Raw genomic sequence first — 27657 nt, forward strand, 5'->3', positions numbered from 1 at the left:
GTGTTCCATGGGGGCTACAACTTTCATGCCAAGGCTAAGAGGGTGGGAACGGGATCTCTCTGGGGTGGCAAACTCTGGCCTTGGAAGTTACTGGCAATTTGGGGGTGGGACTTGTGGAAAGGGAAATCTGAGTAGGGATCTCCCCCAGAATCCATGGTCCACATTTGCCCTCTAAAGAGATTGCCCTTGGAAGCAGCCAGTTTCTCTGTAGGGAACTACTCTCTCTAACTTGAACTCAAGCCCAACCAGGAGTTTGGCAGCCCTAGGAAAATTTCTGAAAAAGATGGCAAAGGAGGGCCAGCAACTGATAGAGGCATGGAAGCCCACACCAGGACAGTAGCAGGGGCCTACTTGGGCACAAAGGACGACCAGTGCTCTCATCCCCCATAGTCCACTCCTTACAGCCCCACACAAACCCAGTTCCCCCACCCCAGCTGCCACACACAGACCCAAATCCTCCACTCAGCCCCTCTCAGAACCAAAACCACCCTCAGCTGCCCCACACCCAGTACCCCAGGAACAGGCTGGCCAGCCTGCCCCATTGTTCCCTATGCTGGGAACCAACCTCCCATCAAAGAAGGGAACACAGACACACAATCATTAAGTTTAAAAAAAACTTTATTTTATCATTTTCAAATTACAAGTGGTCAACAAATCACACAACATATTACACTTATTGTCCCTCACAGCACAACACAACACAATTAACTACACATCAGAGAATCTTAACAACAATTTTTCTTTTGAAATGGACAAACTGTAAAGTTTTGAACATTTCCACAGGTTACATAGTGAGCGGGCACAACAGGGCATGGAAACAGAAGATGATCATAACTACCAGCCTAATACAACTCTCCCTCCATAAAACGACTTAATGGGGGGGAACCACTGCAACAGGGTCCAGCAGAACCTATGTCATTTCCTGTGGCTGTGCTTTCAGTTCAGACACACAAAGCTGAACTGGGCACTTCCAAGGCACTGGACAATGGTATTTCTGGAGCAGTTCTGCAGAGGTCTCCCCCCACCCCCACACCAGCCTCAGAATTTACTTGGGAACATCTGCGAGAGATCATCATTGGCCGGTGCCCATCCACCACTCTTCCCGCATCCCCCAACCATGCAAACCCAACATTAACATCAACAATTTTTTTTGGTTTTTTTTTTTTAAACATTAACATTCAATCAACTTTTAAAAAACATAATCACAACATTTTTGGGGTTTTTTTTTCTTTTTTTTACATGAACAGAACATCAACTTTCAAAAAACAGTACAACAATTCTTCAATTTTTTTTTTACAAGGATTTCATCTGATAAAAACACCTAAGCAATCCCTATCTAACCTGTTTCTCCCTCCAGTAGCAATCCATGTTTCCGGGGCATTATTTTTCATAATAAATTTGGTCCCACAGGGTCTGTCTCAGTGATGGGAGATGTTTTGAATACCCTGGGGGGGGGCTTTCAAATTGCTGGGTGTTTTCCCTTTGCCACTGGTTCCTAACCACCCTCCCTCTACTGGCCGGTTTTAACTGTATATACAGGGTTTTATACAGGGGAGAGCGCGATTCCAAAGGATTGGACTCACAGAGGATGCAGGCCACAAGTTGGGCTCACCTCAGTCACTCTGGAAGTCCAGTCCTGAGAAATCGAAGAGGCGAGAGTTGACCTTCAGGAAGGTCAACTGCTCGACTCTCCATGGGAGAAGGCGAGTGCGATGTGGGCCGACAATGTCGCCCGCATGTGAAAAGACGCGCTCGCTCTCCACGCTCGTCGGAGGGCATGAGAGCAGCCGCTGCGCCTCGAGGGAGAGGTCCGGCCAGACCGACTCCTTCCTGGCCCAGTAGCTGAGCGGATCGGTGGAGAGCGACTCACAGGGCTCCGCGAGGTAGTCCCTGACCATCGCCTCCGCCGGATCCTCTCTCACGGTCCTCACGACCCCAGAGGGGACGAGGGCCCACCGGAGCATCTCCATCTCCATCGGCACTCCGGTGGTGGCCTCGGGGGGGGCCTGCGCAGAGGGGGCGTCAGAGGGACCCGCACAGCAGGGCCCCTCTTGCGTCCCCCCTGTCGACAGGCGTCCCCTCTTGGCCTGCCTGCGCCTCACCCAGGAGCAGAGCCCGTCTCTGGCTTGGGTGAGGTTCCCGTCCCGCTCGGCAAAAGTGCCCTTTATGCGCGGGTCACACATGGTCGCCAACATGTATGACTCTTCCTTAGTGAGAGGAGTTAGCCTGGCAGCTATGCCCTGCTGCAGCCTTCTCACTAATGCGCGCACCGCTGGAACAAGGTCAGCACGGGGCGCGACCCGGTCTGCAAGGGTGGCCAGATTCCTCTGGAGCGTGTGCACCAGGGGAATGACCAGACCGAGGGTCGCCGTGTCTGACGAGACCGCCACAGTGAAGTCCTTGAAGGGCTTCAGGACCTCCACTGTCTGGGTGATGGTGAGCCAATCCTCCCGGCTGAACTCACCCACCTGACTCGCACTGCGGTTCTCGGAGAGCCACGCGTGGAGTGCGGCCTTCTGCTCCACCAAGCGCTCAAGCATGGCGCAGGTGGAGTTCCAGCGAGTGCTGACGTCAGTGATCAGAGCGTGCTCTGGCACACCTGTCCTGACCTGTGTCTGGCGCAGTTCGTGCGTGGCCTTCACGCTGCGCGAGAAGTGACCCGTGAGCCTCCGACATTTCTGGACAAGTAACTGGAGTTCACGGGTCCGGGTATCCACGGGTTCCTTCGAGGAGCCCAACCCCAGCGCATCTCTCACCACTAGGTGAAGCTTGTGAGCGGCACAGTAGATGCTCTCTCGGCTCACTAGATGCGCCGCTGCCCTCATGTTCTTGCCACCGTCCGTCACCATGCATCCCACGGTGGCGGGTCCCTGGCCTATCCACTCGTCCAACTGTCTCCTTAAGGTGGCAGCGATGTTCTCCGCCGTGTGGGACACGTCGAGCACCTCGGCGTGAAGCAAGGCCTTGCAGTAGCCGGCCTGGCGGTCTCCCTTCCTTCCCTGTCTAGCTGTGCTAGGCACCTCCCCCCGGCCCCCACCCAGAACCGACTCGGGTTCCCACCAGTGAGCAGTAAGCGAGAGGTACGCTTGCTGCACACTTGGGCAGGTCCAGATGTCTGATGTGAAGTGCACAGTTCTCCCGGCAACCCGGGATAGCTGTGCCTTCACATGATCCCTGGCAGCCCTGTAAAACGAGGGCACCACCGATCTGCTCAACGACGTGCAAGCAGGGACGGCGTACCAGGAAAAGCAATCTCGGAGCAGCCCTGAGAAGCCGAAGTCTTCAACTACGGAATACGGTTGCCCATCCACTGCTATCATGTTGACGATGTGGCGCGTGATGCGCCTGCTTGCCCTCCGGATCCCCCCTCTGGGCACACTAGCGCCCTGCATACCAAGCATCTCCGGGAGAGAGGCTTGGCGTCCCTTTCCTGCAGGTACCCTTAGGGGGAGAGCACCAGAGGAGCCTGCCTCCTTCTGGCTAGCTGGCGGCCGTGCGGCGCCACTCGAACCCTCCTCCCGAAGAAGCACCGCCTGGTGGTGCCTCTTCATATGGTACCTCATCCCAGATGTGGAGAGATGCCACACATCTTTGCCACGGCTGACGCGCTGCCTACAATGCAGGTACAGGGCTGCTCGGGGATCCTCCGCTGTCTGGAAGTGCTTCCAGATTTCGGAGGAAAACGGCATCCCACGCTTCCCAGGAGAAGCGCTTTCTGGATCACCCTGAGGCACCTCCTGTGAGGTGCTCTGGCCGGACACACCGTGTCCCACTCTCGGCCGGGCAGGTGGGGATGGACGAGGCTGAAGGGGCAGAGATGTGGGCTCTTCCACCACAGTCTCTGCCTCTTCCTCCCGCATCCTCTCCTCCTGCACAGCCGCGAGAGGCCTGCTGCTGGCCTCAGAGGAAACTGGGGTGGACCGCCCCAGGGGCGGTCTCACGGGCAGTTCCTCCAACATCCTCTGGGTTCCTGGGGTGAGCGGGAGCGCAGGGAAAGTCATGTGCTCCGCGCCCATCCCAGGAGACACCACATGCTGCCCCTCCTCCAGCAGCTGGCTCGCAACCACTGGAGGAGGAGGAGCCTCAGCAGCAGGCCCCCGCCCAGTGCCAGCCCCTGCCTCACGCACCCGGGTTGGGGGTGGCCCTCCAGCAGCTGCCTCAGGAAAGAGAGTCTTGCGAACCCTCTTCCTGTCACCAGAAGCCAGGCTGGTGAACGGCAGCAGCGCAGGGGAGGGCCTCCTCCGCTCAGATGGGGGGGCTGCCGCAGCAGTCCCCCTCCCCCTCCCCTCCTCCCCTCTAGATTTCTCCCTAGCCTTTCCCCCGGGGCCCCTCTCTGCTTTCCTCTCTGACATACTTTCCCCTCCCAAAATCTGCCCTAACTAATCAGAAAAGATTTGGAAAACAAAGGTCAACTTTGTTTTCAAGACCTAACTAACCTGCTCTAAATCTGTGCTTCTAGTGGCTCTGTGACTTGGAGATGAACAATCAAGTGCCTTTTTAAGCAACCCTATTTATGTCAGGGAACCTGAGCCTGCCAATCAGCTGAATTCCTCTGGAATTGAGCTGGCCCTAAACCCCAATAACAGAGGTGACTAAGCCTTAAACACTCACACACTAGTATGCCCGGGCCGGCCTGGCACCACCACGGGTGCCAGAGATGGGCAGTGGAACCCTAGTTATGGGGGCACTAATGGGAATTCAAACCTAACACTCACTCACTAATGCTTTCCCTGCTGAGTCCCTATTTAGTTTTTTAAAAAAAACTAGGCTTGGTTTCCCTAATAATTATGTTGAGGGCAATTATCCACTGATCACCTACCAACTGGCCTACCTACCTAAGAGACACTATTTAGCGGGACCAATGTATCTGTGGTATGTCGGTGTGGGGTGTGGATGTGGTGTTTTGAAGATGAGCCTCCCCCCTCCCAAGCTAGCAAGAACCCACCCCCAAGCCCACCCAAATGTGAACCCGGACTCGCTCACACTAACACCAGTCCTGCAGTCCAGCGATGTTCAGGCGGTCTTGCAGCTGGTCCTCCTCTCCTCCGCGATGCTGTCAAGAAAATTGGAAATGTTAACAGAGTCAACACCACACGCCGCACACGCAACCCCCAAAATTCAAGGCCCCGTTGCACAAGCCAAGTCAGCCCCCCCCCCTGAAAGGCTAGGGCCAACCAGCAGCAAAACAAAACACATCCGCCCAGCAGAGCTTCTGGCCTTTGCAGGCCAAAAGCTGGCACACTCATTTTTTAGTCCTGTGAAACGGTAGTTCAAGCCCACCCCACACTCAAACTTGACAAATGAAACATGAAAGAAAGCAGGCACTGCAATCAATGCTGGCCCCCCCTAACCCCCAAACAATGTCCTCTTGCCCAACCAGAAAATGCCCCCCCTAGCCCAAGCCATAAAGACCGAGCCAAAGCATATGCTCGCAGGTAGGCACAGCAGCAGACATAAGCTCAAAAAACAAATTTTACAACAACCCTACCAGTCCACCACTGCAGATGTCCAGCAATGTTGATCCTCCACGCAGAGATCTGCAGGCCGATGTCCACCAAGTGCAGTCCAGTCCAGAAGAGGTCCACCAACGATAAACAACCTGAATGTGAAGCAAAACAGTGAGTGCCGAAATGCCGAAAGAATGCCGAAAGAATCCCGAAACATTTCGGCTTTTTCTTTCGGCTACCCCGAAACGTTTCGGCATTCCCCGAAACGTTTCGGGATAGCAGAAGAATGCCGAAACACTTTTGTTTCGGCATTCTTTCGGCATTCTGAATGCCGAAACGCACATCCCTAACTATAACTGGTTGTGAAAATATCAGTCATCATGCTAGATATGATATTATGCATTATTATAAGGATGGAACATTATTCAAGTTGTCACAAGAGAAACTTAAAAATGATTACATATAAACTAATTTTTGCAGGCAATATTTTCTCCTATGGTATGATTTTGGTTTTTGAACTGGCATGCATTAATCATCTTACACATATTGATTTGGATCCAGTGAAAGATTGTGTAAGGTCCACACAGAGCTTTCCCTTTCCCGCTCCAGCCATTGCCAATCCTGGATAAGTTTATTACCAGGGTCATGAAACCTGCATGGACTCACCCACCTAGGTTGGGTGGCTGGGAAGGAGAAGGGGGGAAATCACTTCCTCTTGCCTCTTTTGTGAATGTACCTTCACTGACAGAAGGGAAATAATGGATCTGTTTATCTCGCTGGCTTTCCTCTCCCTGCTGCAGCTTCCCAATCCACATGGCTGTTACTTCACACAAGCCTCATAACCCCACATTTGAAAAGGATTGCTGTGGGCAGGGAAAAGCCAAGGAGCTCAGCAGATCATGGGATCCAGCTTGTCATGTTTTCCTTTTGAACATCTTGTATGATTATGAAATGTAATATATGCTATACCATCAAAATAAATGGTATAGTGCAATCTTTCTCCTGTGGTTCTTGTTTTCCTTTATGGATTTGCATACTCCAAGACTCTCTGGGCTCATATACCTTCCCAACAATCTATCTGTCATCTGGGTTTTTTTTTTTGCATTTACTAGATGGCAGTCCTGAAAGCCTTATTCATTCTTAGGGAAATTCCTGTGTTGACGGGATTCCTGAGAAAAGTGAGTGCAGGTGCAACTATATTCCATTTGGTTAACTTGCAGGGAAAAATAGAACTGCTGCATTGACATAGCAAAAGAACGTTTCTGACTTTAGAGAGGTCACATGTTAAACATTTACAGATTAGATGTTTTGGTAAGATGAACATTTACTTAACTAATGGCACAACCTATTCCTAGCATCTGTTACTAATCTCATAAAATATGCATTAATTGGAAACCAAATGTACACTTTACAGATAATTAAATAAAATCATGCTTGATTCTGTCCCCCTTGCCTTTCTTCTCATCCTGCCCCAAAGACATTAGTTATAAGAATGTTAACTTTGTTGCATTTCCTTAATTCTGTGTCTGTGCTTCACATAGCTTTTATGCCATTTTGTAGATTTTGACTAATGTCTCATATCACAACACAAGAGCTATCAGGCCAGCTGTTGCTGCAAGAATTGTTAACTGTTATTAATATCAAATATATTAATTAATATTAATTAATATGAGACTAACAAATGGCAGTCCTGTAAAGAGTTTTGGGAGGTATCTCGTTTTCTTCCTCCTCCCCTATTTCCTCTTTCCTGCAAGTCCCCAAAGCTTCTCCCCTGGCCAAGTTGTGTGGAGTCAGTCACCAGACCAGGCCCAGCTGTGTGGTGCTAGCCAAGATGGGCAGGGCCAGTTGCATGATATCAGACAGGACGGGATGTGCCTAGTTGCATTGTGAGGAGCCTTTAAGGACTTGTGGGGGAACCTCACTTTCCCCTCTATCCCCATCTCACTATTTCCTCTTTCCCTCCTCCTGGCAGCTGTCATACCTTCAGCTTTCCCTGCTTCCTTCTTTCCTTCCCACCCTCCAACCAACCTACCTTTTATTTTCCCCTGATCTTCAACTATAAGTTTCTTTGTTCACTTTACTTATAAGCTTTCTTCACAATGGGGACCCAAAGCAGTTTACTCTCTTCCAGTTTATCCTCACAACAAGGTTAGGCTGAGAGTATGTGACTGGTCCAACGTCACCCAGCCCACTTCCATGGCAGAGCGGGGATTTGAACTTGGGTCTCCCATTCCTCACCTAAAACTGTAACCAGCACTGGCTATTGTGAAGTGGCTTCTGTTAATCAGTATCAAGCAGCTGGTCCTGAATCAGTCATGGAAATCTGGTGGAATCAATCCCCCAGTGATGTCTGCCAGGCCTGGCCCCAAAGGCCAAAACAGCCCTCAAGAGGGCCTTGTCCCCTTCCCCACCTTTTACTGACAGAAATAAAGCCTTGAACGCTGGCAATATTGTTGTGGTTCCCTAGCAATGGCCACTGATGGCATTTGTTTCTGAAAAGTACAAGCACTGTTTCTATCATTTTGGAGGGTTTTAACCCTCCTCCCCCATTTATTTGTTTAGTTAAGATTTCAGATATTTGCGCAAAACTGGGATTTGTAGAATGATCTGTCTTGTCTGTTCCTGACTCCAGTCTCCAAGTTTAAGTATCCACAGATCTGCCCAAATTGAGAATTTAGATTTATTGATATTTTCAGATGATGGAAATTACCTAACTGGCAGCTCTGGTAAATTGTGGCCTTCATTTCCATTTTATTTACCAGTGGTTCTTCCTACATTTTGTTTTCTGTTTCTCTAACTTCCTACCAGCTGCCGCCACCCCCCATCCTTTATTACTAGTTTATGTTAGTATCTCAGGATATACTCCCCATACCAACATCCATAACCATCTCATAGAGATCATGTCAGAGTGGAACAATTCTGAGTTAATGGCTCTTGTCTTCATCCATCTATGTAAGCAATACCTTCTTCCAATGGGGATGGCACTCTGGCCTAGGATGCTTCACCATCTGAGGTGAAGGACCCAAAAAAGACCTCATCTGAGTAGCCAGAGCACCAGGTCAGTCCTCTTAGCAATCTGGTAATAGGATTTTGCTGGGCTTTCCTTTCACACAGGTACAATTTATACACTGCCCTTCAGAATGACTTAACACCCACTCAGAGCAGTTTACAAAGTATATCATTATTATCCCCACAAAAAAAACCACCCTGTGAGGTGGGTGGATCTGAGAGAGCTAGAAGCTGCGACTGACCCAGGGTCACCCAGCTAGCTTCAAGTGGAGGAGTGGGAAATCAAATCTGTTTCTCTAGATTAGAGACCCCCGCTTTTACTGGTATAGTTACCAATCAGTCTGCATTGGAATGTGTGACTTAGTGAAAGGGAAAGAAAGTAATATATACCATGTGACCAATGGATTCAGCGTCCTCGTAATTAGCTTTTTCATGCAACTAGAGAGGAGGGAATGGAACCTCTTGTTTTACTGATTCTTGTTAACATTAGGGAGATTTGCAGTAAAGCTGTCCCCCCCCCCCAGTTACAGAGTGTAATGAATATGCACATTTCTCTCTGCAGCATTTCATTTCTTTTCACCTCTTGTATTTTTAGAACAGCGCTGTTAAAAGATGGAAGCCTACGAATAGCTAATGTGAGTAAATCTGATGTTGGAAGTTATACTTGCCTGGCGGAGAACCAGTTTGGAAAAGCTAGTAGCTCAACAACTTTATTAGTTACAGGTAATTAGATAGCAAATTATCTTTCAGTTGCAAATTTTTTTAATTGAAAAATATTACATTTCAGTTTTGAATTCAGCCCCTATTTTAAAAGTCATTGATGTGAAATACAGTTGAAATATGTAATGCATGTTCTTGGTATGAACACCAACTTATAGTTTAGAAAGGTTATGTTCAAGATTTGAGAGTCTTTAGGTAGTGTCTGCACTGGTTACTAGAGAAATGTTTAAATTACCTCCCTGGAGCTTGTTGCAGACTTAAAGATCTTGTTGCATAATCCTCAACATGGCACACTCCCTTTCCTTCCATAGTTTGTTGTTAGGTCCAAACCATGAAGCAAGTATTCACTTTAGAATCCTACTTTGAAGGCAGAGAACAGATCATAGGTTATAGATCAGGTGAAACAACAAACAGTGGTTCTCTGTGAAAGTCAAAGTGATTAATTTCTGAGTCACCCACAAGGGGAGCATGTATATTGCCTAGACTGATTCACATAACAACCACACAAGGTTTTTCCTAGGGACAATCTCGGCCTCCTTCCTCTGGACTGAAGTTGACCTTGTATTGGCAAAGAGGAGCAGGTTTGGGTTTTCATAGAGCATAACTGATTTTTTACTTCATTCACATGTGCAAGTTTTGGGCTTGGATCCTAAGCTTTGCTTCTGTCTGAGCCCTTTTTTGTCCTTTGCAATGGCTGTCCTTCATGTGCAGCACTTTCCTCTGGTGCTGGTCCTTTGGCGCATGGAAGGATATTGGTCTTCCCCTGAATTAAAGCTTCTAGTGCTGAAGAAATGCTGTCCAGCAGCAGAGGACTGCCCTTGCAATACAGAGGCAACACTTAAGAGCCAAGCCTTTCAAAAGCAGGGGGGGAAGAGTTTTTTTTTAGGAGTAATGATGAGGATTTTCCTGAAGAGAAGTAAAAAGGTCATTGGGTTTTCCACACCAAAAATACATTGTCCACATTCTGTTATTTGCTGTACTTCCTCTTCTCTTGGCTTTGGAATAGTCGCATTCCAGGTTTATATATGCTTCTACATTCTTTCTAGGCACCTACCTGCCTTCCAGAGCAAACTTAAGCAGAGTTACATCTTTCTAAGTTCGCTGAAGTCAAATGGGCTTAGAAGGGTGTAACTGTTTAGCATTGCAGTAATTGTAGTTGATGTGGCATGCACCATCTTGTTTCCTCGGACATTCCCATCCCATGGTTGTTGTGGGTTTTCCAGGCTGTATTGCCGTGGTCTTGGCATTGTAGTTCCTGACGTTTCGCCAGCAGCTGTGGCTGGCATCTTCAGAGGTGTAGCACCAAAAGACAGAGATCTCTCAGTGTCACAGTGTGGAAAAGATGTAGGTTATTTGTATCTACTCAGGAGGGGTGGGGTTGAGCTGAGTCATCCTGTAAGAGTTTCCCAGGGTGTGGAATGCTAATGGCGGGAGGCTTCACTGTATCCTGAGGAGGTTCTTTTGCATATGGATTGGTACTTGATGTGCTAATCTTCTCTGCAGGGCTATTGTCGGGTGTAGAGTGTTTTGTTAGCCTGGTGTTTTTCAGAACTGGCAACCATGCTCAGTTCATTCTTAAGGTTTCTTCTTTCCTGTTGAAGTTTTGCTTATGCTTGTGAATTTCAATGGCTTCCCTGTGCAGTCTGACAAAGTAGTTGGAAGTGTTGTCCAGTATTTTGGTGTCCTGGAATAAGATACTGTGCCCTGTTTGAGTTAGGCTATGTTCAGCCACTGCTGATTTTTCAGCCTTATTCCACCATTGCCTGACAACCAGTTACTTCCAATGGGACAACGAATTCTATGAACAGATGGATGGGGTGGCCATGGGGAGCCCACTCAGCCCAGTTATAGCAAACTTCTACATGGAACATTTTGAAAAAACAGCTCTAGAATCAGCACCCCACAAACCTAGTGTATGGTTCCGGTTTGTGGATGATACATTTATCATTTGGAGCCATGGGGAGGAAAAATTGATGGGGTTTTTGAATCATCTCAACAACATCCACCTGAACATACAATTCACCATGGAGAAAGAAATCGAGGGAAAACTCCCATTCCTGGATACCTGGGTCATCCGCAAAGCAAACTTTCAGTTAGGTCACAAGGTCTACAGGAAACCAACTCACACTGATCGGTACCTACACAAAAACTCCAATCACCATCCCCGACAGAAAAGAGGCATAATGAAAACCTTAGTGGATCGTGCAAGACGGATATGTGAGCCGCACTTTCTCAATGAGGAAATTAATCATCTAAACCACGCACTTCAGGCAAATGGCTACTCCAGAAATGAAATCCGAAGAGCAATCAAACCCAGGATGAATCAAACAACCAAAGAAAAACAGTCTCCCACAGGAAAAGTGTTTTTGCCATATATCAAAGGAACTACTGATCAGATGGGAAAGCTTATGAAAAAGCATAACCTTCAAGCAGTATTCAGACCCACCCGAAAAATACAACAGATGCTACGATCAGCAAAAGACAGTAGAGACCCCCTAACCTCTGCAGGAGTATACCGTATACCCTGCAGCTGTGGACAAGTTTACATCGGGACCACAAAGCGTAGCATCCAGACAAGAATAAAAGAACATGAAAGACACTGCAGACTTGGACAACCTGAAAAATCAGCAGTGGCTGAACATAGCCTAACTCAAACAGGGCACAGTATCTTATTCCAGAACACCAAAATACTGGACAACACTTCCAACTACTTTGTCAGACTGCACAGGGAAGCCATTGAAATTCACAAGCATAAGCAAAACTTCAACAGGAAAGAAGAAACCTTAAGAATGAACCGAGCATGGTTGCCAGTTCTGAAAAACACCAGGCTAACAAAACACTCTACACCCGACAATAGCCCTGCAGAGAAGATTAGCACATCAAGTACCAATCCATATGCAAAAGAACCTCCTCAGGATACAGTGAAGCCTCCCGCCATTAGCATTCCACACCCTGGGAAACTCTTACAGGATGACTCAGCTCAACCCCACCCCTCCTGAGTAGATACAAATAACCTACATCTTTTCCACACTGTGACACTGAGAGATCTCTGTCTTTTGGTGCTACACCTCTGAAGATGCCAGCCACAGCTGCTGGCGAAACGTCAGGAACTACAATGCCAAGACCACGGCAATACAGCCCGGAAAACCCACAACAACCATCGTTCTCCGGCCGTGAAAGCCTTCGACAATACATTCCCATCCCAGTTTAAGCTGAACTTCCATGCTCAGGAAGCATGGATTAGAATTAAGAAAGCGTATTTATTTATTTATTTGTTTGTTTGTTTATTTATTTATTTATAGTCTGCCTTTCTCACTGAGACTCAAGGTGAATTACACAGTATGAGATTAGTACAATCAGAATCAAGTACATTTCAATACAGTATCAAGGACATTTCCATAAACAATGCCATAGAGTAAATAGATATAAGTTTAAAAGACTTAGTGTTATCAAGAATCCAATACAGAGTAGAAAAAAATACTGAAGCAGAACATAACCAATTCTAGGACTAACATAAGACAACATGGAGCATTGGTGGTACATAGGAGTACATATTTAAAGCAGCAGATAATACGTAAGTCAATATAGTGATGAATTAGCATTACAGCTGCTTTTAAGAAGGAATTCCGATGCTCTAAGGTTGCATCCAGATGGAAGGGTACTCTTTATCACCATCTGGTAGGTTCCAGGGCAGTGGTGCTTGATGCAAGATATCTTTTGAACACTATTCCACAGCTCTTGGAGACAATCATTTGAAAGTTTGCCAGTCAGATTTTACCTTTGGTTTCTCTATAGTTACCCTCTTTGAATTCTGGCTGATCTTAGTGGAAGCTTTCCTACACAGTGCTTAAATTGTGCTTCAGAAGTACCTTACTAAATTCTAAACTGAGTTGCACCTTTCCAAATCTATTGAATTAACTCTTCTTAGGACTGCAGTGTTAGTCATTTTAGACAGATGAAATAAAAATATGGTTGTGAGAAACCTACTCAAAATGTAATATCTGCACTTAGGATATGGTTTTAAAATCCTATGCCTAATCTCTGCACTTAACTTGATTTCCAAACATTACCTGCATCAAAATATACCTGAAGTGTCCTTTATCTAAGAGCCAAGCTACAAGTGACACCTAACACAGGTTGGACACTTGTCAGCTTCCCTCAAGTTTTGATGGGAAATGTAGGCATCCTGATCTTACAGCTTGGCTTTCCATTTAATTGAAGCCAAGCTGCAAGATCAGGATGCCTACATTTCCCATCAAAACTTGAGGGAAGCTGACAAGTGTCCAGCCTGTATCAGGTGTCACTTGTAGCTTGGCTCTAAAGCCATTGGAAGTGAAACATTTTAAATAAATAAATAAAACACTAACAGCTTGTTTTACAATCTAGTGATTTTCCACTTTTCCTAAATAACTAACTATCCAATTATAAAAGCCTGCTAAGATTCTTGAAAGATTATCAGAGTATGGGCAACTCTTTGGGATAAGGAGTATGTACTACAAGTCTTTGTCTCTGTTGCTTATGTGCATTTTATAGAAAACGGTACAGCTCAAAAACTCCATAGTAATGTAGGACAATAACAAAAATGTTAAAATTGATTCTTTGTGTTTTTCACAGAGCCAACCTATATAATACAGGCCCCTTCAAACATGGATGTTACTGTAGGAGAAAGTGTAATCCTACCTTGCCAAGTTCAGCATGACCCATTGCTGGACATTAGCTTCACATGGTATTTTAACAATGAATTGACCGACTTCAGAAAAGATGCTTCTCATTTTGAGAGAGTAGGTGGGGTAAGTTGTGAAATTTCTTTTTTGGAAGTTATCTGTAAATCCCACTGCAAGGGTAAAAAATATCAACATTATTTTTTCTACTGAGGTGGCAATGAACAATGCTAGGTGGCAATATCAGGAGAAGGCTTTGGCCTTCTCATGATGACAATATGTCTTTAGTTATGATGGGCACAGGATGGGGGTTCATTTTGTATTGTTAACTGTTTACAACAGAACAAGAAGTATTTCAAAACAAAACCTAATTATTTTATTATAAGTATATTTCTTACACAGGAATTGGGAAGCTTTTTTTTAACACTATCCATGGCTTTTCATAATCCACACAGTCAAAAGTTTTGCTGTAATCTCGTCAGAAGTTTTGCTGTGATGTATAAAACATGGGGCTGATTTTCTTCTGAAATTCCCTGGTATGTTTCATTAGCCATCATAAATTTGCAATGTGATCTCTGGTGCCTCTTCTTTTTCTGAATCCAGCTTGAACATCTGGCATTCCTCGTTCCATATGTGGTAAGAGACTTTGATGTAGAAATGCTGAGCATCACTTTGCTTGCATGGGAAATTAACGTAATGGTCCAATAGTTGTTGCACTCTTTAACATCCCTTTTTTGGGAATTAGAATATAGACTGTTTCCAGTCTGTGGGCCATTGCTTGATTTTCCATATTTGTTGACAGATTCTTGTTAAGATTTTGATGGGCTCAGTTTCTGTAGTTGGAAATACCTCTATTGGTATTCCATCTACCCTGGGTGCTTTGTTTCTACCAGTCACTTTGAGTGCAGCTTTTACTTCACTTTCTAAAATTTCTGGTTCTTTGTCAAAAGATTCCTCTTTGAAGGTATCTGTCGTCCTTCTCTCTCTTCTGTATAGATCTTTTCTTTGTTTTGTCTTGATCAGATACTGTATTTCTGTGTTGATCTTTCAGCTTCCTGAGCCATGGCTTGAATTTCTCTTTGATTGCTTGGATCTTGTGAAACAGATCTCTTCTTCTTCCTTTTTTGTTGTTGTCTTCAATTTCTTTGCACTAGTTATTACAATAGATTTCTTTGTCTCTGCATGCAAGTCACTGAAAAGCTGCATTTAGAATTCTGACTCTGGCACCTTTTGCTTTTGCATCTCGGCTGTCTTTAACAATTTTAAGAGTTTCCTCAACTATCCATTTCTCCTTTCCTATGGCTACAGGAATTGTCTTTGCACATTCTCCCTTGATAATATCTCTGATTTCAGCCCATCTTTCTTCTAGTTCATGATCAATTAAACTTAGTATTGAAAATCTATTCTTTACATAGTCTTTAAATTCTTCAGGAATATTATTTAGATTGTATTTTGGCACTATGATTCTTTCAGTGTTTCTCTTCAGTTTTATTCTAATTTTTTATATTAGCAACTCATGATCTGTATCACAATCAGCTGCTGGTCTTGTTTTAGCAGAGAGAAAAGAGCTCCTTCAACTTCTGCTTCCAATTATGTAATCTGTTTGGTTCCTGTATTGGTCACCTGGTGATTTCCATGTATACAATTGTCTTTTGGGTTGCCTGAAGCATGTGTTAGCAATAAACAGGTTGTTGGCTTCACAAAATTCTAGTCCAAATTTTCCAACAATGTTTGATTCTGCTTTGTCTCCTACTTTTACACTCCAGTCCCCTATAATTATCAGCATATCTTGTTAAGTGTATGATCAATTCTTCTTGGACACTTGCATAAAAGTTTTTTTTTTTTTTTTGTAAAATTTTTATTGGGTTAGAACATTAATATTTTTACATTACATTGCATTCAATTATCCCCTAATTTTTCGTTTCTAACCCCCTCCCTTTCCCCCCCTTTTTTGACTTCCAACAGCTTTCCCACCCTCTGTCCCTTTTCCCTTACTTCTATTAATTTCCTCTATCTAAAACAAATATATATTCTCCATTATATTAAGCAGTACATCTTTAACTCTTTTACTTACTATACATCCAAACTATACTTCTTTAGATAAACAATTTATCCCATTTTCCAGTTTTGAATATTTTTGTATGTCATAAACCATAAAAATTTCCCACATTTAAATCAAACAATTTGATTTGTTCTCTATATATTAATCATTTCTACATTCAGTTTGGTGCATATAAGTCTTATCAGGTAAAAAAAAAAAAATATTGTTAATTACTCAATCCTCATGTTTAAACCGTTAATTATTCTCTATCAATATTCTATCAATAAACCTTTACATATCTATATATATCTCAATCAATTAATTAAACTAACTGCTTATAAATTCACAGCATAAAAGTTTTTGATTTCTTTCTCCTCAGCATCTGTAGTTGAGCATAAACTTGAATGATGGTTATGTTAACAGGCCTTCCATGAAGTTTGATTGGTATTGATCGGTCAAACTTTGCGTTGTAGCTCTTGTTGGCTTGTGCTGCATCTTGCCTCGTTATTACAGCAACACCATTTCTTTTGAGTTTATCATTTCCACAGTAAAACACTTGGTGGTTTTCTGACTGAAAATGTCCTGAATCGGTCTACGTTAGTTCACTCACAGCCAGTACTGCAATGTTTTCTTGTTTTATAATTTCTAGCTTACCTGACTTCATACATCTCACATTCCATGTTCCTATTACGTGTGCCGCATAGCTTTGGACGTTCTTTTGAATCTATTCACATCTGCAACTGGACAGCCTTTTGGCTTTAATCAAGCCCCATCATTAAGAACAGCACTATTCAGCTCTTCTCCAGAAACCAATTGAGTACCATCCAACATGGGGGTCCTGTCTTCTAGCACTATATCTTCTTTCATTTTGGATTGTCTCATCATAGGATTTTCAAGATAAGAGATTAGCAGAAATGGTTTACTATTGCTGCCTTCTGTGCAGTGCTAACCAAGGTTAGATGAAGTGACACTGCCATTGTCTGTGAAAGATCCTCCACTAGTGTCACCTTCTACTACTGCTGCTGCCCAGTAGCTAGCCAAGAATTCCTCTGCTCTTATCACCAATGGAACAATCAATTCTTTTCTACTGATGTGACTGTTGATCCCAGAAGGGGGTGGATGCATCTTAGTCTGGTGTCTCAGCTTTGACCATTCCACCTTGAGTGACTCTTACAGGAATTTAGACTCTTGATCAAGCTTGCACTCCTGACAGTGTTGTAATCAGCATCACTGACACACTCAAACCTCCTCACTATGTTAAGGTGTGTATCTAAGAGGAGGTCTAGCTAGTATACATTGAAATTAATCAGGCATCTTTCTCAGTTCGCTTGTAATACCAAAAGACATATGGTATGTAAGAAATATGCCTGAACCAATAGAGTGCAGGAAGATCCAGCCTCACATGGCAACCATTTTGTTTTTAAAATTTCCACGATCCCACTATCTGAGTGAGAGAACAAAAGAAATAATTCTGGCTGTCATAAGGTTCTCCAATGTCTACTAAGTGCAGATACTAGAAAAATACTTTTTTAGAGGTTCTGGGTGTGCTTTTGTGTGATTCAGGTGTCTCTTGAAAAAGTGGAAGCAATAATTCAGCAAGAGTCTCTAATGTGAATTAGATGATTCTTTAATGTGACATAGTTTTAACATCAGATTAGAAAGTCACGGTCCTTAGACTCTCGAATGTAATAGAGATACCTAAATTGTGTATTCGATCTGCTTAACAGTCCGAGAGGATGAGGATGACTCTCATTAGATTGTAAAATACAATCAAATTAGATATAGCGGTCATCACTAATTCATAGGCCATTTGTTCATTCTGCACACATATTTTAATGTAGGTCAACATAAACTTGTGCAATTTTATTTCCAAAGTTATTATCTAAATTCAATATCTTAACAAAGAATTAGAGAGGATATGAGTTCAACATTACATTTTACCATCAAAATAGAAATAAGAATTTAACTGAACAATATTATCTGTCATAAACAGAAAATGTAAGAGCTATAATGATATAACTCTGACTGAAATTGTTCTATCATTTTTTACTTAACAGTACAGTAAGTAAGCCCTCAAAATATCCTGATCTAAGCTTGAATTGTCTCTATATGTTGCATTCAAATTACAGCTCAAAAAGACTTTTGCTTTTGGAAGGCAGGGAGATAAAAACATGACTGGAACCAGTATCTTGAGATTTCTAAAGAAATCAGAACCGAACAGGAATCTTCAAAAATGAAAGAGTTGTGGCATTTAAGGTGCTACACGTTTTACTGCCGTAGACTGATGTAGGTAGCCCTCTGTAATTTGTCACAAGAAATATCAAGAAGAGGCTTTGCTTTAGTTGTTAATAATTACTATAGTGTAAATGGAACTTTGAAGCGTGGGGGCTGGGGGTATTGGAAGAGGCATGCTGTTCCTTTTTGTAGGTTTTTGTTTTTGTTTGGGGACTGCTTAGAACTTAATATTAAGGCTATTTAATTTTGATTTCTCACATTTCTATGCATTTTTCATTTCTGAGTTTACTGATATTGCTGTTGCCATGTAAGCCATATGGAAAGCTTTATAGTATTGAGGTTAAAATCTTTAAAAAAATTAATTGAAATTGTTTCCCTTTTTATAATAAAAGTATCTATCCTAAACAGAAATTATCATCTGTCTGAATAAGGTTGGAATAATAGTAATGGGTAATTACTATTGCGTGTTGAAGGGCTGCAGAATATAATATTTTTACAAATGGCTTTATCCCACTGATGAAGGATTAAAATTGTTTCATGCAGTGTACTTTATGAGTGTGAAGGGGCCCTTCGCTCTCTTTTCGAGCACCCGTCCCAAACAATCCTAAAGGTCAGAGCCCTCCAAAACAGCACCTAAAGAAGCACAACGATCTGCCCACTAGAAAAGCAATCAGCCACCTTCATCATCATTGCACATGGAAGAACTTTGGCAACTGCCTCTCCACATCCTGCCCAATATTAATTGCCCACTGTCCTGATTCTACAGTATCCGGAAAACATCTTAGCAAGTGACTGTTTTTGCTGACAAACTACAGAATGAAAGTACATGCATAGCTGTAATACAGTATACTGTGGCCATTTTCTCACTGCTTACTGGCCACGAAACATCACGCCAAGCTCCTGGAACAACAACATCTTCCTGGTGCGATTTCATGTGAGAACCACATGAAATCACGCCAGGAAGACGCTGTCGTTCTGGGAACTTGGTGCGATGTTCTGAGGCCAGTAAGCAGTGTGAAAATGGCCTGTGTTTGTTGTGAGGTTATTTTACATTTAAATCTTGCTGATGATGATGGTAAGCACCCGAACACACACAAAAAACCCTATGGGGAGAGTGGGGGGTCATAATGACTAACAGTCCTAAATTTGTGTAACTGTTCAGAAAAATCTGAAACAGTGATTCTCATATATGCTTTCAGCTCAGGAATTTTAGAATGCACACCCCTCCTCCTTATCCTTTAGAAACAGGTTGCAATAACCACAGGTTTATAGACTGCCACCTTGAAGCTGCTTCTGTATTTGTGGAAAGCTGAGTTTTCATGCTGGGCTTTTTCAATAGAATTTGTCACAGGAGCAATGGGATGCTTTGCTTGGAATTTCTTGGTAACGTACAAAGACACCATTAGCCTGTGTAGATCACTTGGAACAATGCATGTTGCTACTGGATGTATTGCAAAAATATTCAGCAGTAACTCAACAGGATTATTATATTCTAATCAGCAAACTGTAAAGGATAGCATTTTAAAGAATCATTGACAAGTCCAAGAGAAAGAATTCCTTTCCAGGAAAAAAAAAATTCTAGCGTTATGTCTTCTGCACAATTAAATCTGGATTTTAACAAACAGCTACACGGGTATCAAAATGGCAAAGGTCTGCTGGAAGTGTGCCTCAGACTGCAGACTTTCCAAGGCAGAGGCAGTACGATGGGATCAACCGCTGTGACTTTCTTGCACCACACTAGTCTTAGAATACCGCCCAGCAGTGCCTTCAACAATCCTATCATATCTCCTTGAGACGCTGCATTTCTTTCTGGCTTCCCATGCTTTAGAACAATTATTGTTCTTTAGATAAGGGTATGCTTTTAAGGCTTCGGATGCCCTAGAACTGTGGGGAAGAGAGAGAGCAGTATTTTGAAGAAACTACTGAGAGGCTTGCATGTAAGAATATAAATTGCTAGGTGTGTAGCAGGGGCATGCTTAAAATGCCATTCCTGCTTCTGACTTTTGTTTTGCTTCAAGTTTCTGCTACCTAATATTCTGTAAAAGTTACCAATGTGAGCAGTGTGCAGCAAGCTAGTATCCCTCATGAATGTAAGGATGAATCTTTTTTTTGTTTAATCTCAATTACGGTAGGCAGATGAGTTATGGGGGAGAATCAAGCAGGCTGCCTGTAAACTGCTGCAGATATCCCTGTGTCAGGAAACCTAGTGCAGGCATCAGAAATAGAAGTTGTTACAGTACTGTTACTGATTATAGTACCACCCAGACTCTTGGTGATTTGTGTTCATGGGTAGTGTGGTGCTCAGCAGAGAAGGTGACCTTCCTGTCATCGTAACTTGTCCACAGCACCATAGATCTAATTTTGCTGGCTGAAGAAGTAAATGAAATCTCTCTTACTGCCAAGAAACATAGACAGTTTGGGTGTGTGTTTCTGCTGCGTTCTTGTTTTGCCAAATGTTTTCATGGTATCCAAGATTGATGTACGTGGAAACACTAAGGCTTTGGTAGCACATTCTAATGATAGGATGAATGATTAATATTAGAACACAGCTTACACACCACAGACACACTCCCAGCATAATAATGTTTGCTGTGATTAGATATTGGATGGTTGTGTCTATTCAAACTTGTCATTGAAAGAGCTCTCAAGCTTTTATTTAAAGCAAAATTATTCTGTCTGACAATCCCCTGAGTAAATGTGTAGTTAGAATACAATGCTTATTACAAGATTAGTGTGGACAGATAAATTGCTAGCATGTGGGGGATGCACATTGAACACCCCTACCACTTATTTTCTGTCTTCAGGGTAGCTTTGCACTATCATTTCTCCTTGGATTGTGTACATTTATAACTAGTGTGTGCTTTTTCCTCATGGAAAGAATTTTGATCTGTTATTTTAGCACCAAACATTATACTCTTTTTCATTAAAATGGTAAAAGAAGGGGAATTTTCCAAATTATTTTGTTCCTTGTGTTTTTGAAGAGGTTATCAATATTTAAGCACCTAAGTTTTCCATTTGGGATCCAAAAAACAACGGAGAAAAGCAAGAAGAACTACCACATCTGATTTAAGTTGCTGTATTTTAAATAATGGTCAGGTATATGATTTCTGGTTAAAAAGTTTGTCCTTTAAAAATGATTTGATTCAAAATGATAAGTGTTAATGATTGTGGGCATAAGTCAAACATAAGTGAGAGGAGGAGAGACTTCGGGTTTGTTATTTTATTTTGGTTTTAAAAGGAAATATGTTAAATATTATTGTAAGCCTTGTACCATGTGGGAAGGCAGGATATAAATGTTTTAATAAATAAAATAAAAGAATCCATTTACTCTCTGTGTTTGCATGCGTTGCGTGTGTGTGTGCGCGCGTGAAGTTTCACAATGGTTTTGCTATGACGTTATAATTATGGGAAATGGTTCATGTTTTCCCATAGGTTCATTTTTTTTCCCTTTGTATATGAAATGTGAGCCTTATGAATCAACTTGTGGGCCTTTTTTCACTTCATGGTCAAAACTCCACCATTTTCTTTGGTCACTCATTCAGTCAAGCCAAAAGATTTGGCATGCGTGTTATAGTAACTGTGTAAAAATACAAATAAGGCATGAAGTATAGAAAGCCTAGTTAGTTTTGTTTGTTAGCCATCTCAATGTGTTTGTTCAAATATATGTCACTTTTTAATGGCAATAAGCTGGGAGTGGTGCTAAAAGACTGCAATTTCTGTACTGAATTCAGAAACCTATATCTAGCATATATCTCAAACAAGGCAAAACAAATTAACTTAAATGTCTCCTATCATCACATACCTAAATCATTATCTCATTACTTCATGGATTGTATGCAGCATACTTGAAGATTAATATCAATTCTGCCTCAGATTTTTAACTATTGTCAGTGATTTTCATACAGTCCATAAATAAGATGATCTGATCTTCTTATGTATATAAGAAGCTCAGATCTTCATATATGTATATAAGAAGATCAGATGATCTGATCTTCTTATGTACCCCAGGAAAAGATGTTTTTTCTGGCTTCTGTTAGTAACAATGGATAGCATCCATTCTAAAATTTCCAGTGCCAGAATAGAATACTCTTGCTCCCTCCTTCCCACAGCAGCCCACTGATCTCCATGAAATGATGCTCTTAAGGGATAGGGTCCCCTTAGCAACAGTAGGATGGTGGACCGTAGCAAGAAGAGAGAGTTGGTAGAAACTTCTAATTTTAATCTGGATCCAACTCAGTATATTTGTTACTAACTAATCATGAGAGAATGATTTAATCTTCTTTAGGTACCTTTTCTGCTCTCAGTTCATGCTCTGAAACAAGGTATAGAAAGACTGACTCAGAGCATCAGTTTGGAGCATCAGTCCCTTATTTGATGATTCAGAGACAGTTTCTGGAAGGAGGGAAGCTCTCAACATCTAACACACCCTTAGGCAGAACAAAAACTACATCTCTTATGTGTATGTTTGTTCCATATCCTCGCATTCAGTGAATACTTCTCTTACAACCCTGTGTAACGTTATGGAACTCTTGAATATGACATTTCTGTAGTAAGAGTCCAGAGTTCTTTTTATAGTTCACTTCCACAACATATAAAGAACACTGCTTCCAGAAAATGTAGAGCGTGTGTTATTGCTGCCACCTGAAGATGTTGCGTGTGTGTCTGAGTATTTAAACCTGAGGACTCTCTCTCTCTCTTGTCTCTTATGCCACAGAGGACTCTCATTTTAGCTAGGCTCAGCTTGCATTTAGTATTCAATTCAACAGGGCCTGTGGTAAGGAACCTTCTTTGTACCTACGTCAGCCTCGCAGATTCCTGAGAGCACAGGTTCTTGCTTCAGGAGTTTTGAACAGATCTTCAATTATCTTCAAAGTTCATGGTTTCACATGGAATTATTCTTTACCTTATCAAAGTATTTGGTAGCCATAGAATGCATACTTGTTCTCCTGACTCTGATGAAAGCAACATAGTTTGAATTGTCCCATTTAGCAAGAAGTTACAGGTGACTGATTGTCAATGGTGGTTAGTTAACATATTCAACAGGGAGATCTGAGGAATCACCTAAAGTGTAATGTGTAGACATATGAGATTGCTGTAGATACTGACTCCTGAATAAGAGGAAATGCTTCCACAATGAGAAACACAAAAGTGGGTATTGCAGAAGAATGCTAAGTGGGGGAGGAGAGCAGGGAGGGGTCATGGCAACAAACACATGGACACAGTGCTGGAGGTAAAGAGGCCGCAACTTTATTGAGATTACAGCTCAGGGAACAAAGACGCACATAAGGCACAGATCTGAGGAGAGGAAATGCTTCCACGATGAGAAACATAAAAGCGGGTATTATAACCAATGTTCTAAAGAGTTCTAGAACTCTCCCTCGCCCCAGTCAAGAAATCTTTTTGGCACACATCTCCAGATAGAGCAATGAACATTTTAACAGTTCATTTAGCTTATTTTGTATAAGAGCAACTTGTAACATATGTCACACTTACTTGCCCAGATGGAGTTGAAAATTAATTTGATCATCTATGAGGCATGGAGGGGACTCCAGCACTAAATGAAAGTATTTTAAAACATTTACCTTTAAAAGGGTGAACAATTGCATTTTTATATGGGAAAAGGTTCTGATTGATGGAAGTAGTTTTAAAATATTGTCAGACTTTATATTTCATACCTTAAGACACATTTCAATCCAAATCAGCATTGACTTCAGCTATTTACCTTTGGATGAAAACAGACCCTATCAAATTATATCATATTTTATATTTTACTTGTTAGACATATTTCAAGTCAATATGGTGCCTGTATTATGTTTTAACACAGGTTCAGGTGCTCTAATCTAAAAACCATTAGGCTCAGAATTCTTGAATAGGCATACAAAAGGAATGGTTTGCATATGTGTATCTTGTCAGATATGCAAAAATGTTAAAAGCTAGAAGCATAGTAAAAATCAAAGGCAGAAGGTTAAGTTGCAACATCTGGTTGTTGTCATGAGAAGGAACCCATTTTTTCCCAGGGGAAATCTGACAGGTTATCAAATCAGCAGGGCTTGACCTGGGCATCATAGATGGTAGGCTTTCTATGTCTGTAGTACTTTATCCAGGTTTCTTGATGGCATTCAACAACAAGATGGCATTCTGTTCCTTCACCTCGGTCTTCTGCTCTGATGGTCACAGTAAGAAATTAGAATCAGATTGCTGGGGTCCCAGTTTTGAGCTCCATTGTATCTTTCATAGAGGTAATCAAATCACTGTGTTACAGATCCCCTTCCTAACTTTCCTTTGGGAAGAGAATGAAATGCCAAACTGGACTAGGTCAGTTTGCTTTACGCTCCCTATAGCAGATTTTAAATTTGGTATTTTTAGTTATATTTTGATCCATTCTGGGAGAGTATTCTAGATGGGCACAACACAAATATGGCAAAGCTAAAAGGAATGTTTCTTCCTTTGGAAATAGGACCCCTGTGACCCTTATTAAGAATCCAATTTGCTATTTGAGGGGAATCTCATGCCTCTACTTGCCATAAGGGAATTCAAGTCATAACCATCATCCCCCAGTGGCCTACAGGTAGCCGTCTCCCATGTAAATTGAAAGGACACCTTTTATTAGCTTTCTCAGAGCTAGACTACAGGGAGTTCGTAGCAAACTTGCCCAAGTTAAAAATAACTTTATCAGACTCTTTGTCTCTCTCTTTCTCACACACACACACAGATGGAAACAGAGTGTTTCTATGATGGCAGTATTCATTCAAAGCTAGATTTGCTTAGGCATTTGTAGGTATTTCTGAGGTGTGTATTATTTAATGTCTATCAGCCATCTCTTATTCCTCACATTTCCATGTTGGAATCTATTACTTTGGAGAGTGTTCATTTTTAAAAAAGAAATAATTCTTTTAAGTCTGTTCTATTTATTAAATAAAGGACTATGTGGCAGAATTGCAAAATGCTGGCACCTGGAGATGGCAGCCTCAATTCACAGCTTCAGCTCTCTCTTAAAGGGGGTGGGAAGAAAATTGACAAGGGAAGCAAATGAGAGGATAACCTCTATTCCACCATCCTTTTATACACACACCCTGACCAGAATTGGAAGGCTGTGTGAGAACTATTGAGACTCTCTATAGCCCCACCCTCAAGCTTCAGGAAAGAGCCTTTTAAAATAGATCTATCATCACATAATGACTGTCCTGTCACTCCCAGAAGCTCATTTGGCGATTCAGTGATGAGGAAGATACTTACCTGGTAGGTGATTGTCTTAGGCACCTAAAGATTGCAAGTTGGAGCACAGCAGTGTTCTCTGTAGTGTTGCAGGGGACAGACATGCCAAAATGTGGGGTTACTGTTGGTCAAGTTAAGCAAAAAGAATGGTGGTAACTGATGTCACTATAACCTGTCAGTCTTAGAGAGTGACTAATTTCAGGCAAGGAAAATGTATGTAAAGAGACAGACAGAGATTACATTGCTAAGAAACTTGCAGAAGTACTTAAAATGGTGGAAGGCCTGAATGGTTATTCCAGTTGCGCCATATGTTTGTGTGTTGTTTCTAGATTTCCCAGCAACAACCAGTATAGTTATTCATATGTTTTCAGCTCCTTCCATTGTTTCTATTGCAGCTTTCCAGACTTGCTAAATTTGCTGTTTACCTTCATTTTTCTTTTCTTCACCTGAATGAGAGAGCAGAACAGATTTTTAATTCCCCCCCGCACACACACAAATCTTTATCCCTCTCAACAGAGCGCATCAGGAGACTTAATGATTAGAAATATCCAGCTGAAGCACAGTGGAAAATATATGTGCATGGTAAAGACAGAAGTGGATAGTGTGTCATCTGCGGCAGACCTGATAGTGCGAGGTAATGCTTCTCATATTCCTGAATGAAGGTCTAGGATATGATTTCAGAAAGCCCCAATCATGGGAATGAATAGCACCTTCTCTTAAGGTGCTTCCGGCAAAAGACTTTCTGCTCACCAGACATGCAAAACCACAAGTAATTGTACCTACCTTACTGATTCTCACAAGTCCAAATGGCATGCCCGGGTCTGACAGGATAACATATGGTGTTATGGTCCAATACAAAAATTGTTCTTAAAAAAACCATGCAAGTTGATCTCTTCCCCTCCCCCCCATTTTTTTTTTGCTATATCATGCTAAGTAGACATGAGAAAGACACCTTCTGAATACTCAGCAGTAGCTAATATGCATCCTGAGACAAGTGACAAAATAAGCACTATGATATGCTCATGTTCTATATGTATTTGGGGGAGAAGCTTGTCGTCTTACTGGAAGACCAATGACTACTTCTTTCAGTATCAAATCTGATAGTACAGGCCGGTATAAAATGATTTTTTAAAAAATAGTTATTGCCTTTATACTTTGAAAACTATCCAGGTAGTTATTTCTTTTCCCTTCAAATCAAGAACTGTGGTTTATTGGGCCAGCAGGACTGCAGGAAAGCCATGTAACGTGCAAGTGTGAATTCATACTTGAAGCTTTCTTATTCAGGCATGGCTATTCAAAGCAAATATCAGAATCAAATCAAATTATATTACAAAGTAAATAAGAAAATGCATTTTTGCATGGTCAGCTTTGGGGTTGCTACTTATTTCTTTTTGTAACCTGCCTGACCAAAAAGCCTCAGAGGAGGCCACTAAATATATTTAAAATATAAAACAATCCCCAACAATACACAGAACTAAACGTAACAGAAATCTGTTTCAAGCTGAATGTGGCATTTGCTAGCTGTAGCTATGCTATTGTCCTTTTAAGGGACATTTCATTAGCTCTGCCTCAGTGTTTGTAGCTAAAACAATATACTTTATACATTGCAGAAAATCAGGATTTTCTGGAATGCGACAGAAAGCTTGCAGGGCTGAATTGCTGTCCATGGTGCTGATGTGATGTTGTGCAGGAAAAAATGAGTAGAGAGCGTGTATGATGGCAAAAACTGCTTTAGATAACAAATTGTCAGACCACAAAGATGTATTAGGAGATTAAAGAAGGACATCAAGGACTAAAGCGAAAGACACTGAATGAGAAAAGATAGAGAAATACTTCTGAATAAAAGCCCCTGAAAGAATGTATCATGTGCTCTCTACTTGTGGAATTGCTGTTTCAGAACTTGCTTTTATAGCTATAAAATAACCAAGCAGGAGTTTACTAAATGTAAAAAATGGCACTTTTACAGCCAGCTAAATTGTTTTCTTCCCCCTACAGTGCTAACAAAATAGAAATCAGTCGGTACCATGCTTTGAGTTCTGTAGTATGTGTAACATCTTTACAGAATCCTGCTAATTTTAAAATCTGTTATCTGAGTGCATTAGGCTCGCCGGGACCACCTGAACGTGTAAAAGTGGATGAAATAACTGATACTACAGCTCGACTTTCTTGGTACGAGGGTTTGGACAATCACAGCCCAATCACTGGCTACACTATACAAGCCAGGACTCCTTTTTCAGTGGGTTGGCAAAGAGTCACAACAGGTAAAGAGAATTTTTTTTAAATGATATGGCCGTACTTTGAATGTATTTGCTATCATCAAGTAAAGCAC

The 27657-nt window shown here is 42.2% G+C and overlaps 1 protein-coding gene across 1 annotated transcript in view; it reads left to right on the top strand.

The window, feature by feature from the left end:
* CNTN3 (contactin 3) overlaps positions 1–27657 on the top strand; it is a 161952-nt gene that overhangs the window by 106459 nt on the left and 27836 nt on the right. Inside the window, exons 8-11 of the mRNA XM_054976404.1 lie at positions 9052–9179; positions 13791–13966; positions 25845–25962; positions 27431–27589. Of these exons, the coding sequence (XP_054832379.1) occupies positions 9052–9179; positions 13791–13966; positions 25845–25962; positions 27431–27589 (581 nt within the window). The remainder of the gene's footprint in view (positions 1–9051; positions 9180–13790; positions 13967–25844; positions 25963–27430; positions 27590–27657) is intronic.

This window comes from Eublepharis macularius, chromosome 4, assembly GCF_028583425.1.
Source record: "Eublepharis macularius isolate TG4126 chromosome 4, MPM_Emac_v1.0, whole genome shotgun sequence".
Taxonomy (NCBI): domain Eukaryota; kingdom Metazoa; phylum Chordata; class Lepidosauria; order Squamata; family Eublepharidae; genus Eublepharis; species Eublepharis macularius.